An 18,547-nucleotide genomic window follows, 5' to 3' on the forward strand; every position below is an offset into this window, starting at 1 on the left:
TATTACTTCCTTCTCATTACAAGCAATGCAGCCTTTTTTTTCACTGTGCAACTGCTGTGATCCAAATAGAAGTATTTGTTTCATGGCAAGGCATCAGTACCAAACTGTTAATTGATTGAGGTAATCCAGCAAAGAAAGCTGCCTCTTTTTTAAGTGTTTGAAGATACAGAGCTGCAATCCCTCCATGCAAATTATATTGAAAATTATAAAAACATGGAATGCCAGTGAGTCTTGATAACACAGACTGAAAAAGGAGGCTGAATGAGAACATGCTAGGCAAATTTAAATATCCAGAATAAATCTGAGTTTGTATGATATTTTGTATTCAATATTAGCATTTGTGTATATAGATGAGGATTCTTCTTGTCAGAATTTAAAGGTGCATTTCACTTGAGAAAGTCTTTGTATGCTTGCTCATTTCTGACTGTCTCCTCCAAGCTGCTTGTTTGTGTAAAATACACGTGCTTTCCTGGAATGGCTTACCCTGCCACACGGTCATGAATGAATAAAACTGTATCAATCTCTTTCTGCTCTGAGAACTAATGAGGGAGTTCTGCCACTTCGTATCATATTGCAGAAATACCCTCTCTTGGTAATATGCATTACCAAGTATTAGAATATCAGCCAAATGGTAGAACTATTCATTCCCTTCCAGTGAGGATGCATAATTCTCCCATTTGGCTGATATTCTAATTTTATAGAGATTTCTTTTTATGTAAGTTTTAACTCTGTATGTTTTTTTTTAAAATAGAGATTTATTTTTATATAAGTTTTAACTATGTATATATTTTTCCTTTTGTATTATCTTGTATTCTTTGAAATGGTCTGGAGACTTATTAAATAAAGATGTATGTATGTATCAGTGAGGATGCATACTTAAAAATAGAGCCCACAGATACTGTATTTGTTCCCAAATTCAAGAACCCATCCACTGTTAGATTATAACTCACAAAGTACTTTAATCTGATCTGATATTTCTGCAGTAAATGTGTGTAACATGTACAAATACACATTAAAACTTTATTAACAATAAACATGTACTCATTTGGATTGCAACCGGACATGGTAGAATTAGACAGAGGTAAATCTCACAAGAAAACCAGCCTGGTTCTGATTACAGTGTACTTCCTAAGCGCACTGTTAAAACACACATAATATACAGTATACAGAGAAAAGAGCAAATAATTAATTCTTGTGCTAGAGCTTGTAGCAGTATATATCTATTACACAACTATTGAAAACTTAACCAGTTTCATTTAAAATAATCAAGAGAGCAGCATACTCCAGAGTAAAAAGAAGAGCCAAGCTATACCAATTGTATAGTTTTGTTGCATGTTCATTATGTTTACCAATTTTGGTGACTGGAAAAGGTGACATGACAAATTTATGACAGGAAGCACTAGCAATGGCTTCTGGTCATGATATATAGTACCTCAAGAATTAGAAGCATCATGCTTCTTAAGATCTGTTGCTGGATAACAGCAGAGGAGGGTTATTGCCCTTGTAACCCCTTTTGGGTCATTTATCAGCTATCTTGTTCAATACTGTCAGAAACAGGATGCTTAGCTAGAGAGGCCTTTGGCCTGATCCACCAGTGATCTTATAATGGCCTTGTTACTGAAAAGCACATTCACCTATATCTCTTGCCTAACTCCTGGACATAAAAACGAAGTGGCAAAAACTCTTCAAAAGCTAGTTTTTAAGGCATCAGGAAACTGGTTAATTTTTTAGCTTTTTATCCAGGATCCTTGATGCTAACCCCACCACAGGATGCACGCAAAGCTCTCCAAAGGATGCTTCCATAGGCAAAAGGGACACTGTGACCTCATTATTTTTTGTTTCTTTGATTTCTTTTGGATTTGGAAGGAAACTGCAGGGGACAAAATTCAACCAAACCATTCTGTGATTTCTGGCAGTATTGGTTATTTGAGGAGGAATTTTGGTGTGATAGTTTTTAAAGGGGAATACTTTGGGAACTAGAAAAAGGTTTGGTGGGGGAATGTGGTGCAAAGACTGCACTGCCCCAACACTGATGTACAGTCTGTCCCTAGCTTTGGGACTTTCACCATTTATTGAAAGAGAGCTTCAGCAGCTAGAAACATTAATAGGCACAGTTTCTGAATTTTGATTAATCAGAAGTATAATTTATCTCTATTAATTTTGAAAGAAAACTGTTGATACATGACAGTCTTCATTTATAATTTCTACTGTAACCAAGGATGTATTATTTTGTCAAAAGAACTGGTCCATTTATAGAAATTATCTACAAAGAATTACTGCCCCAATAACTCCATCAGATGTGAAGCTTCATTTCTGTAGGGGTTCACTTAGAGTTAATCACTCTTTAAGTACTTCTTCTTTCAATTGGTCAAGTTCATCTAGTAAATCTTTACCAGCTGGTCCTGCTTTAGCTGCAAACAAAGCAGCAGCCTGCTTAAACCCTAGAGTCTTCAGGCTTCTGGCATAATCTGAATATACTGCATGGATCAATTTTCGTAAATTTTATGTTAAGGAAACAAACGTGAACTAACAGAGATCACCAGAACCAGACCTTTATAATCTTTCCCCCAAATAATATTAATCTTAGAGTGTGAGGGCTATGGATAGTGAGGGTTACAGCTAGTGCTGCCTATACTTTGGCCTTGGGTATCAAAATGCTTGATACTATCTATGCTCGTTCCTGTGGAGCACATTACTTGTTACTCCCTGAATAAACTGTTTCTATTTCCTTTCTTAGAAAACCATAGCTTCCCACCCCATTCAGCTTGGACTGTTTTACAACAATTCCCAAATAACTCCAGCAGGCTTATGATTTCACAACTCTGGCAACAATTTCAAAAAGGATATTTGCATCTTCATTAACTTCAATTGTGTCATACTTGAGGCAAGCTTCAACAAACAAGGCAGCCCGATCAAAATACCTCATGCTGTTAAAAAGAAGAACAAACCATAATGATATAAAAGGCAACTTGAAGTGTTTTCCGTCACTGTCAGAAGATAAACCAAGTAGTTTGCAACAAGACTCAGTGATGAAGCACCGGGTTGTTTCCAGTGGCCGCACTGCCATTAGGGATAGACCCCAGTGTCTCCAATGACAGTGTGCATACCGGCCACGCTGCCATTAGAGACAGTCCCTGTTGTCCCCAGTGGCGGCCGTGGCACCATTAGAGGCAAAGGGACTTCACCTGAAGCCCATTGTCCGTAATGATGGTGCGGCTGTATGCACGCTCCACCATTGGAGACTACGGGGCTGCCCCTAATGGCGGTGCAGCTGCATGCATGCTCCACCATTGGGGACAGTGGGACTTGAGCATCCATGGATACTTGTAACTGGGGAGGGGGGTTGGAGTACACCTCCAGAAAGATCTCCCGTGAATACCATGGTCCCACTGTACACTTGCTTTTCATATCCTTTCTGGTCCACTATTTATAGTCACCCCCTTCCTCACTCTCTCTCCATCGTTTGCAGGCGTGTCTGTTATTATGATCTCCCAAATGGCAGAGTACTCCAGGTATCTGATGAATTGGCTTCTAAACAACAACAAAAATCTTGCATTTCATGGCATTTTGGCCCCATAGTTTACAAGTTGGTTCCACGACTATGCATGTGTATATCTATAATATCTTTGAGTTGAGATTTAACACTGGAAGTGGTATAGCTACTTGGTATTTTATGCCAAGTAGATTATACATACATACATACATACATACATCAGACTAGACTCATTACGTAAGTGTCAATTACACAAGAAAAAACATGCCTGCTTCTAAGAATTACTGATTTCCATGAAGTTTACTCCTGTGTAAATATAACAATATGTGTAGCTGGAAAAGCTCTTAGTACTGCTATTTTAATTATCAATTGCAGATATCAGCCCTGACAGTTCTTTTCAATGTGTTTACAGCTATGTTGTTTGTGTATATCTATATAGAGAAATGGCTTAACATTTTTCAAGTGAACAGAGAAAATAAAAATGCCTCATTTGACCTGTGTAACATCTCTGCAACTCTCATGAAACATCCTAAGGAGAGGAGGACGAGGATGGCCTTGGATTTCTGGTTGATTTGTGGAGAACAGAGGTGATCAACCCAACGCTTCATAACATCAGCACATTCCTCTGCATTCAGACGAACCTAGGAAAGTGTGGAAATATTACATCTAATTTTAGAATTTTCCCATGCGGGGTGGGTGGGGGGGTGGAATGAAAAATTCTTACAGGTTTGTATTCAGTGTTAAAAGGTAAAGGGTTTCCTTTGACAAGATTGTCTAGTCATGATCTAGTCATGATTGACAGTAGGGGACAGTGCTCATCTCCATTACTAGGCTGAAGAGTCAGTGTTGTCAAAAGCAACTTTGTGATCATGTGGCCGGTATGACTGCGCAGAACACTGTTACTTTCCCACCAAAGTGGTACCTATTTATACACTTGCACTTTTACATGTTTTTGAACTGCTAGGTTGTCAGAAGCTGGGACTAGTGATGGGAGCACACTGTCATGTGGCACCTGGTTCTTGTGGGAAAAGAAGTGAAAGTACTGTCATCTAAACACCCCGACTTCAAAGTGGGTGGAAACTGCTTTATTCAGTCTGTCTGTTTCACTCCTTAGACTTGCAACTGTTGGAACTCTGTCAAATATGCAGCTAGTTTCCCAAGGCAGTGATTCTGTTTCATAATTCATTTAGGACAGACATCCATATCTTCTCTGCTCCCACTCTGTTCCAGTTGTTAATCTACAATATGTCAAGGAAAAAGCAACATGAAGAAAGTGATAAAACATGTATGTGAGAGTCAGGATGACTCAGCAGAAGCCAATTGAGAACCACACAGGTGTAAATGGTAATACAATTAACAAGTCCTGAATGCCAAGGACAAGAGTGTAAAGTGGATAATTGGACACACCTGACAATGTTAAGTGGTCAGGCGAGAGATGAAATCATTAATTGTAGGATGAACCAAGAGAACCAATGAGAATGCTGTACACGCCTACTGGTGGAAACAGACAACACGTGGGTGGTACCATGCATTGACTATAAATATGACTAGCATGCATCCAATGTATTTGTGGGTTGTAGAGTGGGTAGTAGTAGTGATAGTAGGAGTATAGTATTGTTGTGTTGGATAGTTTTGGAGCTGTATAGTAGAATAAAGTAGATCTTTATTTAAGACTACTGAGTGCCTGGTGTCTTGGGTGAAGCTACAGAACCAGCTGGATCTGAAAGAAGGGTGAAGACTCTGTGGAAGCAAGAGTGAGAAGGCTTGGAGAGTTTGTGGGGTCTTCAGCCTATTCTTGTAACTCTGCTAAGCTGTAACCACTGGCCAAAACTGATCAGCGTGGTGCACAACCAGGTGGTGAGTTCAAGCCAGGGTGAAGAGCTAACAACTCCCATCATCCTGACAAGGTTTATGGGCCCAGAACTGCAGCACCCAGCATCCACAGAAGCTGAAAGTTCCAGAGAGTGGAAGAAAGTTTGTGGAAGACAGATCAGAGCAAGCTGTTTGCGCTGCACTGATAAGCTCCGTGAGTAACTCCTCCAGTGTTTTGATTAAGCCTGAAAGGGGTCAGCTGTGCATACTCAGAAGGACTGTGTCAATTGAGTCACTGCAACAAATTAAAATGGAAATCTTGAAGTTAGTAAATGAACAGAAGCAACTACCCCACCGGAAGAATTATGCCCAGTCCCTACTTATAAAGGAAAGTTTATGGGGCACTGTTAAGCCGGGCTGCCAGCCACAGCAAGTGCAGCCACGAAAGAGAAAGATAACAAAGCTAAAGCCTGTCTTTATTTAATGTTGGAGGAAGACTTGATTAATGACGTAAGAGTAAGGAAACGGCGAGAGATGTTTGGGAAACACTTCAAAGACTACACACTCCTTCAACTGCCTTTGCAAAAATGCTATGGTCTAAGAGAATTATAGACAGAAGATGTGCAAAGGGGCAGTGTGTGATAGAACATTTAAAAACTATGCAAGACTTGTTTGTGCAGGCTGAGCTAAGAGGAGTGGAATTAATAGAGAACAGCAGTGCTATTTTGATTGAGTCCCTAGATTCTACTTGGAGCAATATTACTAATGCATTGCAGAACCTACCGGCAGAGGAACTAACAGAGAATTTAGTTGTGGCCAGAATTCTGGAAGAGACCAGAGGAGACTGTCTAGAAGAAATGACGCACCAACTTCCAAAGTGTGTGCCAAGTGAGCAAGCCAAGCCTGATGTGCGTGGGCTGGACCAAGCAGCTTCTTCGAGGGAGCAAAGGAAATGTTTCTACTGCAAGAAGATGGACATCTGCAGAGAAACTGTAAACATTGGCTAGTGATAGAAGCAAGCAGAGAGCAGATGGCACGGCCAGAGGCAGAAGCAATTCAAACCGCCATTTTTGAAGGACAATAAATAAAATAAATATGTTGCAACATGATTAAGGAAAGACAGAAAGCAAACTCTAAATGGCTTGTAGATTCAGGAGCTTCGACCTCCATGTTATAACATTAATCTAATAGTGATAAAGCAATCTAACGTAAAACAGTTGTTTAGCTGACGGGAATGAGCTCACAACTATAAATCAATGGGAACAGTTTACATTCCAGGGCTAAAAGAAAACTTTAATGATGTTTTGCATGTGAAAGAATTAGAAACAATTTGTTATCAGTGAGCAGATTAACAGACAGAGACTACATAGTCACTTTGAAAGAACATTAGTAAAATAACTTTAAATGGGGAACTGCGTGGCATAGGTTTGAAAAAAGATAAGCTTTATTTTCTAGAAGAAATGTTGATAAGTACAAGGTTGAGAGAGCTAACAAAATAGATGTTCCGTTGCACAAAGACTGCATACAGCGTTCATAGAAAATTTGGCCATGCAAGTTTCAAGTGTTTAAAGAGTTTAATAAGCATGTGTCCAGATTTAAAGTAGCAGAATGTAAAAATCATTAGACTGTACTGTAATGTATCAGTGTAAGGTCAGAGCTTACCAGTTGCTAAGAAGTCCAAAAGGATTGCTCAGAGACCGTTTCAATTTGTCCATGCAGATGTAGCCCAAGCAAATTGTTTGTCACTAGGGGGAGCAGATATTTCCTGGTAATTGTTATAGATTTTCAAGATTTGCATATGTAAGAATATTGAAAAATAAAGCAGAAGCTGGGCAAAGTTTGAAAGAATGGGTCAGGATGATTGAAAGAAGATTTGATAGCAGAGTTGGGACAATTGTTACAGATAGAGGTGGAGAATTTTAAACAACCAGCTGTACAATTGGTTCCAGAAAGTGGGATAAGACATGAAACCGCTAACCCTGCTTGTCCAGTGAGGATGGTTTAGCAGAAAGGAAAATCCAGGACATAAAAAGGATTTCTGCGTGTTTGATGGCAGATGCAGGAGTTAAAGACACTTCTGGGGTAAAGCAACCCTGACTGCCATACACATAAGTAACAGGTTGTACCATGCAGAGATGAAGACATTCCCTACAGGGTTTTATATGGGAGAGTGCCAAATTTCAAATACCTAAGAGTTTTTGGTCAATTTGCACATGTGTACATACCTGCTTGTTTTAGGAGGAAAGGAGAACCCAAAAGCAAAAGGCTAATGTTTCTGGATTCAGGGAACAGCTACAATTCTTATGAGAGGAAAGAGATCAGACAGTACTCCAGGTCTGCAAATTTTGAGAGACATGGCTGGCTGGGACAAGCTGCATGCAAACAAGGAAGTGTTTTTGAGGTGAGTAGCTCAAGTGAGCAGCAAGCACAGACTAAACAACTTCAGGAAACGGAGGGGTTTCAGTCAAGCCAGAAAGCTCTACTAGCAGTAGTGGTAGTACCTCAGATGGGGAGACACAAAACAAGACCAGAACCACTAGATGACAGAAGACAGAGATTTAGCAGAAAGACAACAACTCTAGTGCAGACAGATGAGGAAAGAGGCAGAACGACAGAATTCATACCCAGGCGTAGTCACAGAGTTAGGAAGTCACCAGATTATGTGTGTGACGCAGGCAAGAGCTTGTACAGTGGTAGAAGAGCCTGAGAGTTTTGAACAGTTAGAAACCTTTCCAGGGAAGAACAGGAAAGATGGTTTGAAGCAATGGAAAGTGAGTTTAGTTGCTTGGTGAACAGGATGTGTTTGAAATTGTTAAGACCTAAAGATAAACCATGATAGGTTGCAAATGGGATATAAGAGAAAGGAAATGCCTGATGGAAGCATAAGTACAAAGCAAGATTAGTAGCTAAGGATTTGCACAACAGCAGTATGAGAGATTTTGATAAGACGTATTCTCCAACAGCAAAGCCAGAAAGTTTGAAATGGTGTTAGCTGTAGCAGCTAGGAGGAATTTAGTAGTAGAGCATTTTGATTGTAAACGGCTTATCTAAATGCAATTTAGATGAAGAAATTTTCATGGAACAGCCACAAGGGTTTGAGGAGAATGGAAGTCAGAAGTTTTATAGATAAGAAGGCATGTATGGTTTAAAACAGAGTGCCAGAGCTTGGAATTTGTGCATTAATGACGAGTTAGTTAAGTTAGGATACAAGAGAAGCGTGGCAGATGCTTGTGTATATACAAAGGAGACATAGTTTGGTGATTTTATTGGATGACTTGTGCGTGGCAGCAAAGTCAAAACAGGAAATAGAATCAGTCAAGAGAGAATGTCAGAAAAGTTGCTTGAAGGATTTGGTTTGTTGAAGTCTTATTTAGGTATAATGTTGAGTGGACACAAGAGGACATTGTTTGTTAAGTCAGATGAAGAAGATGGAGAACTTGATTGAAAAGTGTGGTCTACAGAATGCCAAAATAGTTAAAGCTCCAATGACAACTGGTTTCATTTCTGAACCAACAACCAGAGATTTTGAGGACAAAACATTTTTAGGAGCATCAGGATCACTACAGTTATTTCTGCCACACTAGACCAGACATTGCGTTTGCCGTTAACACTTTATCTAGAAGAGTTTGCAATCCTAAGATTGAGGATTGGACAGCTGTAAAACACTTGTTAAGATACTTGAAAGGGACATTAGACAAGAAGTTAATTATAAGCAGTAACGCAGATTTAGATTGTTTGTTAGATAGTTCATTTGCATCAGAATTAGGAGACAAGAATCAGTAAACGGAATGATCATCAATATAGTGAAAGTCCAATAGTTTGGAGAAGTAGAAAACAAACAAACGTAGCGCTAAGTACTTCGAAGCAGAATTTGCAGCTTTGACGAAATAGTGAACGAGGTACAGTGGATTGAACAATTGTTAAATGACCTGAACCGAAAATTTCAGAGTTCCAGGAGAATTCAAGAAGATTCACAATCATGTATAGCAATGGCTGAAACAGAAAGTTTGAAAAACAGAACCAAATATGTGGGTGTAGGTACCAAAATGTAAGAGACATGGTTCAAAAAGGAGAAATAGAGTTGAAATACATAGAGACACAAACTAACAGCAGATTTGTTTCTAAAGCCACTAACAGTGGAAAACCATGAAAGGTTGACACAAATGGTTGGATGACATGTAAGCCACATACAATATTTTATTTCGGGAGGGACTGTCAAGGAAAAAGCAACATGGGATATACAGTAAATGAAATAAACATGTATGTAGAGTCAGGGTGACTCAGCAGAAGCCAATGAGAACCACACAGGTGTAAATGGTAATACAATTAACAAGTCCTGAATGCCAAGGACAAGAAGTGTAAAGTGGATAATTGGACACACCTGACAATGTTAAGTGGTCAGCTGAGATGATGAAATCATTAATTGTAGGAACCAAAGAACCAATGAGAATGCTGTACACGCCTACTGGGTGGAAACAGACAACAGTGGGTGGTACCATGCATTGACTATAATAATGACTATGCATCCCAATGTATTTGTGGGTTGTGTAGTGGGTATAGTAGTGGATAGTGAGGAGTATAGTATTGTTGTGTTGGATGTTTTGGAGCTGTATATAGTAGAAAAAGTAGATCTTTTATTAAGACTACTGAGTTGTCTGGTCTTGGGTGAAGCTACAAGAACCAGCTGGATCTGAAAAGGGTGAAGACTTCTGTGGAAGCAAGAGTGAGAAGGCTTGGAGAGTTTGTCGGGGTCTTCAGCCTATTCTCTGTAACTCTGCTAAGCTATAACCACTGGCCAAAACTGGTCAGCGCGGTGCACAACCAGGTGGTGAGTTCAAGCCAGAGGTGAAGAGCTACAACTCCCACCATCCCTGACACAATATTCTTCCAGAAGTTAGTATCAAAACTGAAAACTTTTCAGTGCAAAATTTTGAGCAGTAGTTGTCATCAATATTTCAAGAAGTGTAGGTGATATACACCATACATGAGTTGAGTAATTCCTCCCCATCCCCCTTTCTATAAAGAAATGATGCCATCTTTTATTTTGCTAGCTTATCTGGTTATAATGTATGTTTTGGCTATTTATTAGCAAGAATCAGACCATAGAGAACAGGAAATCAGATTGAGAAAATTGCATACTTTTGCAAGCCATGCTGCTCGATTCCATTCACCATAGGTTTGCAGATAACGACACGCATCAGCAGCTTTATCTATTAAACACAGTAACTGGACACCTTCTGTAAAAGAAGAATCAATATTAACTAAGCTTTATTCATCAGTTTAAAACTTTGAAAACTCACAAAGCCCATGTGGCAGGTAACAACATGATGCCCTCCCTACTGCTACTTGCAGAGTGAAAAGTCTGCCAGCCCAACTTTCTCTGACCCATATGTGTGCCCAAGTATTACATATTTTTTATGTTACAATGCACATTTTCCTCCAAAAAATACAGAGGCTACTGAGCTTCACTTAGTTCAATGGGGCCTTAAGTCAATGCTGAAACCATCATTTTGTGTTCAAGAGAGAAAAAACGTTTCACCTGCCAGCTTTCCATTTGCAATCATGTTGGTTGCTACCAATTTGATGGTGCTTTGGGAAGGGCCTGAGGAAGTCACTGTAGTAACCAGGCATGCTTTGAGTGAATCACAGTAGTAATAAGGATTTTCAGCACTTGTCTCCAAGAGCAATTGCACAGCTCTATCGGTCTGGGAAGGAATAATAATAATAATAATAATAATAATAATAATAATAATAATAATAATCCAGATTCCAATGCATCCGTTTAACTCAGAAAATCCACTTTCTTTTTAAAAAATAAAAATAGAATCACACAATAATAATATTCATTGCCAGTGCAACTTAATTTTCTCCCTAGTTTGCTAATTAAATTTTGTGTTAGCCAAAATGGAATGAATGCAAAAGTAAAGCAACATAAATTAACAACACAAACCTGGCCCAGAAGCAGCAGCTGGTCTGTGCATTTCCTGGTGTGATCATAATTTGATCTTTTAACTTCCTGAAGATTGACCCTTTCAAGCTGGAATTTCTATAGAGATTTATATGCAAATGAATGAGAAATTGTGAGTGATCATTAATTAAACAAGAAATATGAGTGTTTCTGCTATATACATGGTAACAATGTGAACTTCAAAGGATTCATAATCTAGGGTCCCATTGCTGTGCTCAAATAATATACAGTAAATTGCTCAAGAGTTAACCAATTTTCTCATGGGAAGGTACATAAAAAAAGTCCCTGTGTCGATACATTCATCCAAGTTCAGTATATTTTTCATACTGATCATAAATAAGGGAACTGGCCTTAAAAATAAAAAAGCAAACAAACAGAAAAACAAAAAGGACAGAAACCTCAAAGGTGCAGCCAAGATGGCAGTTACACAAGTTATGTACAGAATTTTGAATTTTTAATGTTTCAGATTTATAGATCAAAGGTTATAGACCCAAGACAAAAGACCCAAGTTTTCAAGTAAATGGTGAAGGAAAAACAGTCACAAAAAGTGACATGCTTTTGATAAACTTGAAAAGGAATGGAAAGTCAATTAAAGAAACTGTGAAGTGGTGAACAAGGTAGCACAAGTATCAGAATAAGATACGTAGCAAGGAGTTACAATATGAATTGGGAAGGAAAATAGGAACACTGCATTAGATACAGGGAATCAACTGTAAGATTGCTGTTACAAGAAGACTGTGAATATAGAAAGAACTATCTGTTATGATCAATGTTCTGATGAAAGTATTACACTCCTGAGAAGTGCAGTTATTTCTGCTGTCTCACTTTAGCCTTTTAGACAAGGGAACTACTGTAGACTTTCTTAGCTCCAAAAGTTTACAAATGATAATTTTCTATATTCAGAATAAGAAATGTTGGTGTACCTTCTTTGTTTATGCAAATTCATCAAATTCATTACTGGTGAACTTTTTGGGGTCAATGATCCAGCTATTATTTGAGCATAATTGCTGTAATTGTGCCTGATCTATGGAACAGTATGGCTATACATATAAAATAAAATAAATACCTATCTCCCATTTCACTTTGTGACAGACCTTTGATGTGTTCAACTGACCCTGCACTGCACTGTGAAAAATGTAGAAACCAGAAAGAATGCACAAGCATATATTTAGGTACATGAATAACTAAAACGACATCCCTACAAATATGAAAGCCTCAAATGAAAGGGGATCAGCTTTATGTGAAAGCAAAAGTGCTATCTTTAATGATTGGACTTTTAGCTAAAAATCTTTCAATACCTGGAAATACGAGTTTTCACACAGTGTATCATAACATATATCTAGTGGACTGATCCATTTTTCTTGAGAAATGTTTTCTGTTTTTTCAGTTAATGTCTTCCCCTGGGAAAAGGTATGCAAATAATGGGCAGCAGCAGTCCAGAAATGCAGCTCAGATTCATCACCATATAGCCTGGGAAAAAATAAAAGTCTGAATTGGACATTTATAGCTCTTATGATTTTAGACTGCCTGACTGCCATTATCACCATCTCCACCTCGTGCCCCCAGGTAATGAAAATAGGAAGGATATGAAAAAGACACTGAACTGTTCTGCAATGCATAATTTTTATGGGGAGACAAAGAGCAGGTGATATTGCTCTTCTGAGACTCTCTAAGGCCCAAAACACAATGCAGAAAGTAGTTTGAAACTACTTTAAGTGCCCTGGCTCAATGCTAGGGAATTCTGGGAACTATCGTTTTGTGAGGCATTTAGCCTTCTCTATCAGACAGCTCAGGTGCCACAATAAACTACAGTTCCCAGATTTCCCTAGTACTGAGTCAGGGCAGTTAAAGCAATATCTAGCTGGATTATTTCTGCAGTGTGTTTTGGACCTTACTTCAGAATGCAGATGCAGTAGCAATAGCAAGTACATTTCTTTATCAGTTAACTAACACTCCCTAAGTGGTTTACAATATGTAAGCTAATTGTCCTCAACAAGCTGGGTACTCATTTTAGCAACCTATGAAAGGATAGGGACCTTGAATTGAACTCACAAGCTTGTGGGTGTGAGTGGCTGCAGTATGAACATTTAACCACTACGCCACCAGGGCTCCTTCAATGTTACCTGCAGATCTTCAGATAGCAGGAGAAACCCGATATAATATGCTTAAGTTCAGAGAAAAGTATTATATGCAATTGAACAAGCATCTTCTAAAGGCTAAATTAAAAGTCATTTTTGTTTTGACGTTTTAAAATACTCAGGTTTAAAACTACATGAGAATTCTACGTATAAAACTGGAATGAAATGTCTTATGTTTTTTCTTACCTTGGAACCAATAGGCATCGCTGCAAAAGAGTGAACTCTGGATCAAGTAAAAGCTTCTTGATGTCACTACAAAAAGAAGAATAAAAAGTAAAGTAAAACTAGTGTTATATATCATGCGCTAGCATTTATTATGCTGTGGAGTTTAAAAAGGAAATAATTTTCACCATATTTTATAGAAAATAAAAAGTGTAACATACAAAAATATAACAGAAAAATGGTAGATAAGATTTCAGTTACTGTATCATGATATTTGAATTATTTACATCTTAAGTATATCTAACTAAGAATGGCATACATCTCTTTGGAAGCCCAAAACCAATGGTTAATTTACATAATAAGATGGACTGATACCGATAATCTATTAAAATAGTCTAAATAATCTCAGTTAAGAGCAGAAATTGCTTTTGTTACTTTCTCCATTAAAAGCCAATTACTATTTCTTTCTATACCAGGGATGGGAAAAGCATCTCCCCACAAAAGAAGTGCTACTCCCATAATCCCTCACCACAGATTAGACTGATAGGATTTGCTGTCTAAGAACATCTGAAAGTTCACAGCTTCCTCTCTCCTGGTCTATAACATGGGAAAAAGGAGGTTGTGATATCTACTGGCATGTCATTTCTGATCTAACTGCTAGAAATAGCACATGTGTCTTGCTAGTTCTATTAAAAATAGCAAAAAAGACAAAAACTGGTAATCTTGTATAGGCAATGTCGTGAAGATCTGGTCCAAAACAATTTAATATCACCAACTTAGCTGTAAGTACAAAATTATTGTGCATGTGTTTAATTTAAATTTAGGAAATAACTATTTAGCAGAAACAGACTTCCCCATGGCAATCTCTCCAACTTCTTGAAAATCCTTCACAGAGGATTCAGGAACCCTAGTGAACAAAGTAGACTGTGACACAAGAGGAAGGTAGGATTCATCTCCAAATTGGGCATAGGTTATGACTACACCTCAGTCTATCCCATTTAGTTGGGTCCCCAAAGTATCTGTGCAGTAGTTTTGGAGGACTAGGAATTGTGCTTGCACAGCCTAATTGAGCATAACTAAATCTAGACCCAACCCCATAAAGTTTTTTTTAATTAATATTGAGAATGCAACACTGTATTTTCACCAAATACATACAGGGCAATTCAAAAAGAAGAACAGCTTTCCTTTTACACCATTCTTTTTGAATCACCCTGTATCACATGGCAGCTTTTAGAAGAAAAAATAAACATGTCTTTTGAGAGACTGATTAAAATTGTATCCTAATGCATGAAGAATATCAATTAGTGACTTGCATTAGAAGAAATCACACTCATCGGCTTTGCAAATGCTTAACATTGCTCTGGCTGCCAGGTCAACAGGACTAACAGGAGTGCTAATACAAAAACAAACAAAGAAACAAAAACAAAACAAAAAACAACTATAAAACGGAAACTTTAATGCATTAATTCAAACATGCTTACTTGGATAATGAGTGCAATTGGTCTTGTAGCAAATTTTTAACATTTTCATTCTCTGGATAATTTCTGCAAAGCAGACAAAAACATTTACAAGGCAGATATTAGTCTTAAAATCAGCATCCTAACTCTCATCCAGAGTATACCATATTCTGCAAATTCAGAGGAACAACTGGTGTTGGAGAAAACTTGGCTCCTCTCAGTTACAAATCATTTCTCTAATTTTAAGCAGAGGATGCAACATCACTATGGGGAATTTCTTCTAGATTTTGGGCTGAGGGGGACTCACAATCCTATAATTAATTAGGCAGGGAAACATTGCAGAGACAAAATCTAATGTATGAAGGAGGTTTTCTGTTAAATGCAAAGTTAGGAACATGTTCACTCATGTAAGGAAGAAGTGAACTCTGATAAATCCTCAGCACTGCAGATTTGGGAATATCAGTGCTCATCTTAAAGCCCAACTCAAAAGTGAAACAAAACTGCACTAACTTGTTTTCCCACTTACTGATTTTTCAGTCTTAAGTGGTGTGAATTCATAATGCAATGAAACATTTCAGCAATAGGCTGCTCTAAATAAAAAATAATGTCTCTTGCATTTGTATTTTTGTTTTGTAAACTGTGAGCTAAATTTAATATTAAATGACCAGACTTCTACCCATATAACAGGTTTCCCTTCTACTCTTTCCCTGCCACTCTCTCCATCTGCTCTGAAGGATGTTTACTTCCCAAACATGGAGGGCACACGGGTATAGGACCTATCCTGTAATGTGTGTGCTACTGGCAGAAGTACATTTTTAGGTTGCAGCTGATCACTGGAAATTCAAAACTTTGTATATACTATAACCAATCAATACACAGCTCAATACATGCACATACATATATTATGCAAGCAGTGTCCCTCTTTGCTCAGCCCATGCAAGAACCAGCTGTGCATGCAGTTTATTCCACTGCTATGAACAGGGAAGTAGCTTGATGTGTTTTCATGCAAGCAAACAGTGGACCATTCAAGTCTATTGTGCAACTTCTGTCCCTGTTGAATTGAGCAACTTAAAAGAAATACAGTGTGCCTAGGAAAATTACTAACAAATGTCCACTTCCAAATTTGTGAAATTCACACCTAAACTGAAAGTAGTTGTGATCCATTGCTAAGCTAGAGATGCCCAACCTCTGTCTTGTATCCTGTGAGTTCAAGCTTTTGCACTTGCCCAACATAGGTGGGAAGGATGAGAGGAGTTGAGAAAAAAATGGCACACAGAAAAGCTCTGGCCCTACCTACCACTGGTTTGAGCCCCATCCACCTCCAGCACACCCCTTCCAACAGTAAAATCCTGTCTCATTACTGCCTTAATGAGGTAAATGTATTCCCTGTTGTTAAGGTTATCAAGTCGTGTCTGACCATAGGGGACAGTGCTCATCTCATTACAAAGCCAAAGAGCCAGCGTTGTCAGAGACTACTCTGACCATGTGGCCACCATGATTGCACAGAATGCTGTTTGCCTTTCCCTGAAGTGGTATCTATTTATCTACTTGCATTTGCATGTTTTCAAACTGCTAGCCTGGGACTAGTGATGGGAGCTCACCCCATCATGCAGCACCTGGGCCTCTTGAGTCAGTGTCCCTATAAAAATCTTACATTTAAAATATTACATTTTATAAAATGTTGCCATTTTATAAAACCCGAACGTCGACTGTTAAAAAGGAGTCTTACATGTCTGAAATATCCAGAGAATATTTATTATTCCAAGGTTGGTGTAGCAAAAATGCTTTTAAAATTAAAGAGGCTCTTGGAATGAGGAGATATGGACACCACACAGGTTCTGGAAAACAAAAGCAGAGAAGAGGAAGAGGAAAAAGAAAAGAAAAACATTCCATAGATTTGTCAAGGCTTCTGGGGGAAAAAAAAAACCACAAATATAGTGAAAACAAGATTAAGTCTTTCTGGGACATATGATTCACTCAGTATCTTCAAGAAAAGTCTGATACTGTTGGTTTACAATCTCTGATGCAGAAAGGGGTGCCTGGCCAGAAGGATGCAGCCAGGTTCCCAGTTTCCACATAGGAAGTGGCAATGGGGAGCTTCTCAGTAGGAGCAATGACGCATAAGGAGCAAGCACCAGTAGCAGGTCCTGTGGTGGCATGGGGATGGGCGGGTAAACATCTGCCTATCTCACACAACCCAAGAATCAACCCAGGTGAGCCCAGGTCAGAAAAGCGTGAGTTCAGCCTATGTTAACCTGCCTCATCTGCTCAGCACCTGAGTGTCTAAATAATGTTCTTCATTTCATTCTGCAGTACTGATTTTATTACATTCCTCAACTTGTTTTTGGGCAAGTCCCCACAATGTAGTTTACATGAAGAGTTAAACAGAAAACAGGAAATAAAAAAAACCCCTACCAAAAATAGTTCACACAACATTTTAAAAAGAAAACTACTTAGGCCTGATGCAGAGTAGAAATACTAAAAGGTGAGATAATGAATTTTGAAAAATCACATGGAAAATGTCAAAACAAATGCAAATATTCTATCTCTTACTCTCACATAATCTTCTAGGATTTTTCTGACCTTCTCTTTGTACAGCAATTCCTTGAATGATGCCAAGGATTCATTGGAGCAGTATGCCATGTGATACAGAGGGATGTAGCCAGAAGAAAAGTTTATGTTTCCCACTTGCAAATAGGAAATTTAGAATTTAAGCCAACATTTGCATATGTAATTCTGTTTAAATGCCTCCCATTCATATTTTGGAAGAAATAGCTGACAAGATATGATGTTGTTAGACATGATTTATTTATTTATTTGTGCACTTTAGTTATGATTGGAATTGGGACTATTATGAACAACTTTCCATTTCTGCCGCAATGTTGGTATTAGTGGTTCACAGGATGGCTTTGCTTTAGCCACTTGCATTTCTTAAACCTCATGGCTCAAACTCTGTGCAAAATATGGCTTTAGTGGCATTCGTTGTTGTTGTGTGCCTTTAAGTCATTTCTGATTTATAGCAAACATGAGGCACACCTCTCACAAGATTTTCATGGCAAGATTTTTTTCAGAGGGGGTTTGCCATTGCCATCACATAACATTGGCTGTTTACAGTAGGAAAGAATTTGAATCTATTCCAACTCTTGTGCCTACCTTGTGGAACATATATTTTTCTGGTGGGTAAAATCTAGGTATTTATCATTTTCTGCTTGTTTCAACATGGAAACATCCTATCCTTTCAAGAGTTACATGATTCAATTGAATAAGACAGACTGCTTTCCCATACCTGACAGCTCTTGCTCATCCATTCTAAAACATGCAGATTTCATTGTCATCTCTAGCACTCTGATACATCCATCATCTGATGCTAAGATTACTTTATCTGAGGTACACCAATCAACATCAAGTACTCGGAAGTTGACGTTTCTTCCACTTCTTAAACTGCTTACCATCTGTACCTTAAAGCAAACCCCAGCCTTAGAAAGACAATAACAACTGAGAAAAAAACATTTCTCTT

The 18,547-nt window shown here is 38.3% G+C and overlaps 1 protein-coding gene across 2 annotated transcripts in view; it reads right to left on the minus strand.

The window, feature by feature from the left end:
- Positions 1-939: 939 nt before the first annotated feature.
- Positions 940-18,547, minus strand: part of WDR11 (WD repeat domain 11) — a 64,482-nt gene continuing 46,874 nt past the window's right edge. Inside the window, exons 19-29 of one of the 2 annotated variants that reach the window (XM_042459426.1) lie at positions 18,317-18,506; positions 16,760-16,868; positions 15,055-15,117; positions 13,598-13,663; positions 12,572-12,743; positions 11,256-11,351; positions 10,845-11,010; positions 10,445-10,542; positions 3,989-4,134; positions 2,848-2,927; positions 940-2,495 (exon numbers count right to left, since the gene is read on the minus strand). In XM_042459426.1, coding sequence (XP_042315360.1) covers positions 2,338-2,495; positions 2,848-2,927; positions 3,989-4,134; positions 10,445-10,542; positions 10,845-11,010; positions 11,256-11,351; positions 12,572-12,743; positions 13,598-13,663; positions 15,055-15,117; positions 16,760-16,868; positions 18,317-18,506 — 1,344 coding nt within the window. In that variant the 3' untranslated portion in view covers positions 940-2,337. The remainder of the gene's footprint in view (positions 2,496-2,847; positions 2,928-3,988; positions 4,135-10,444; positions 10,543-10,844; positions 11,011-11,255; positions 11,352-12,571; positions 12,744-13,597; positions 13,664-15,054; positions 15,118-16,759; positions 16,869-18,316; positions 18,507-18,547) is intronic. The other variant, XM_042459427.1, reaches the window with a different exon arrangement.

Source organism: Sceloporus undulatus, chromosome 3 (assembly GCF_019175285.1).
Source record: "Sceloporus undulatus isolate JIND9_A2432 ecotype Alabama chromosome 3, SceUnd_v1.1, whole genome shotgun sequence".
In the NCBI taxonomy this organism is placed as follows: domain Eukaryota; kingdom Metazoa; phylum Chordata; class Lepidosauria; order Squamata; family Phrynosomatidae; genus Sceloporus; species Sceloporus undulatus.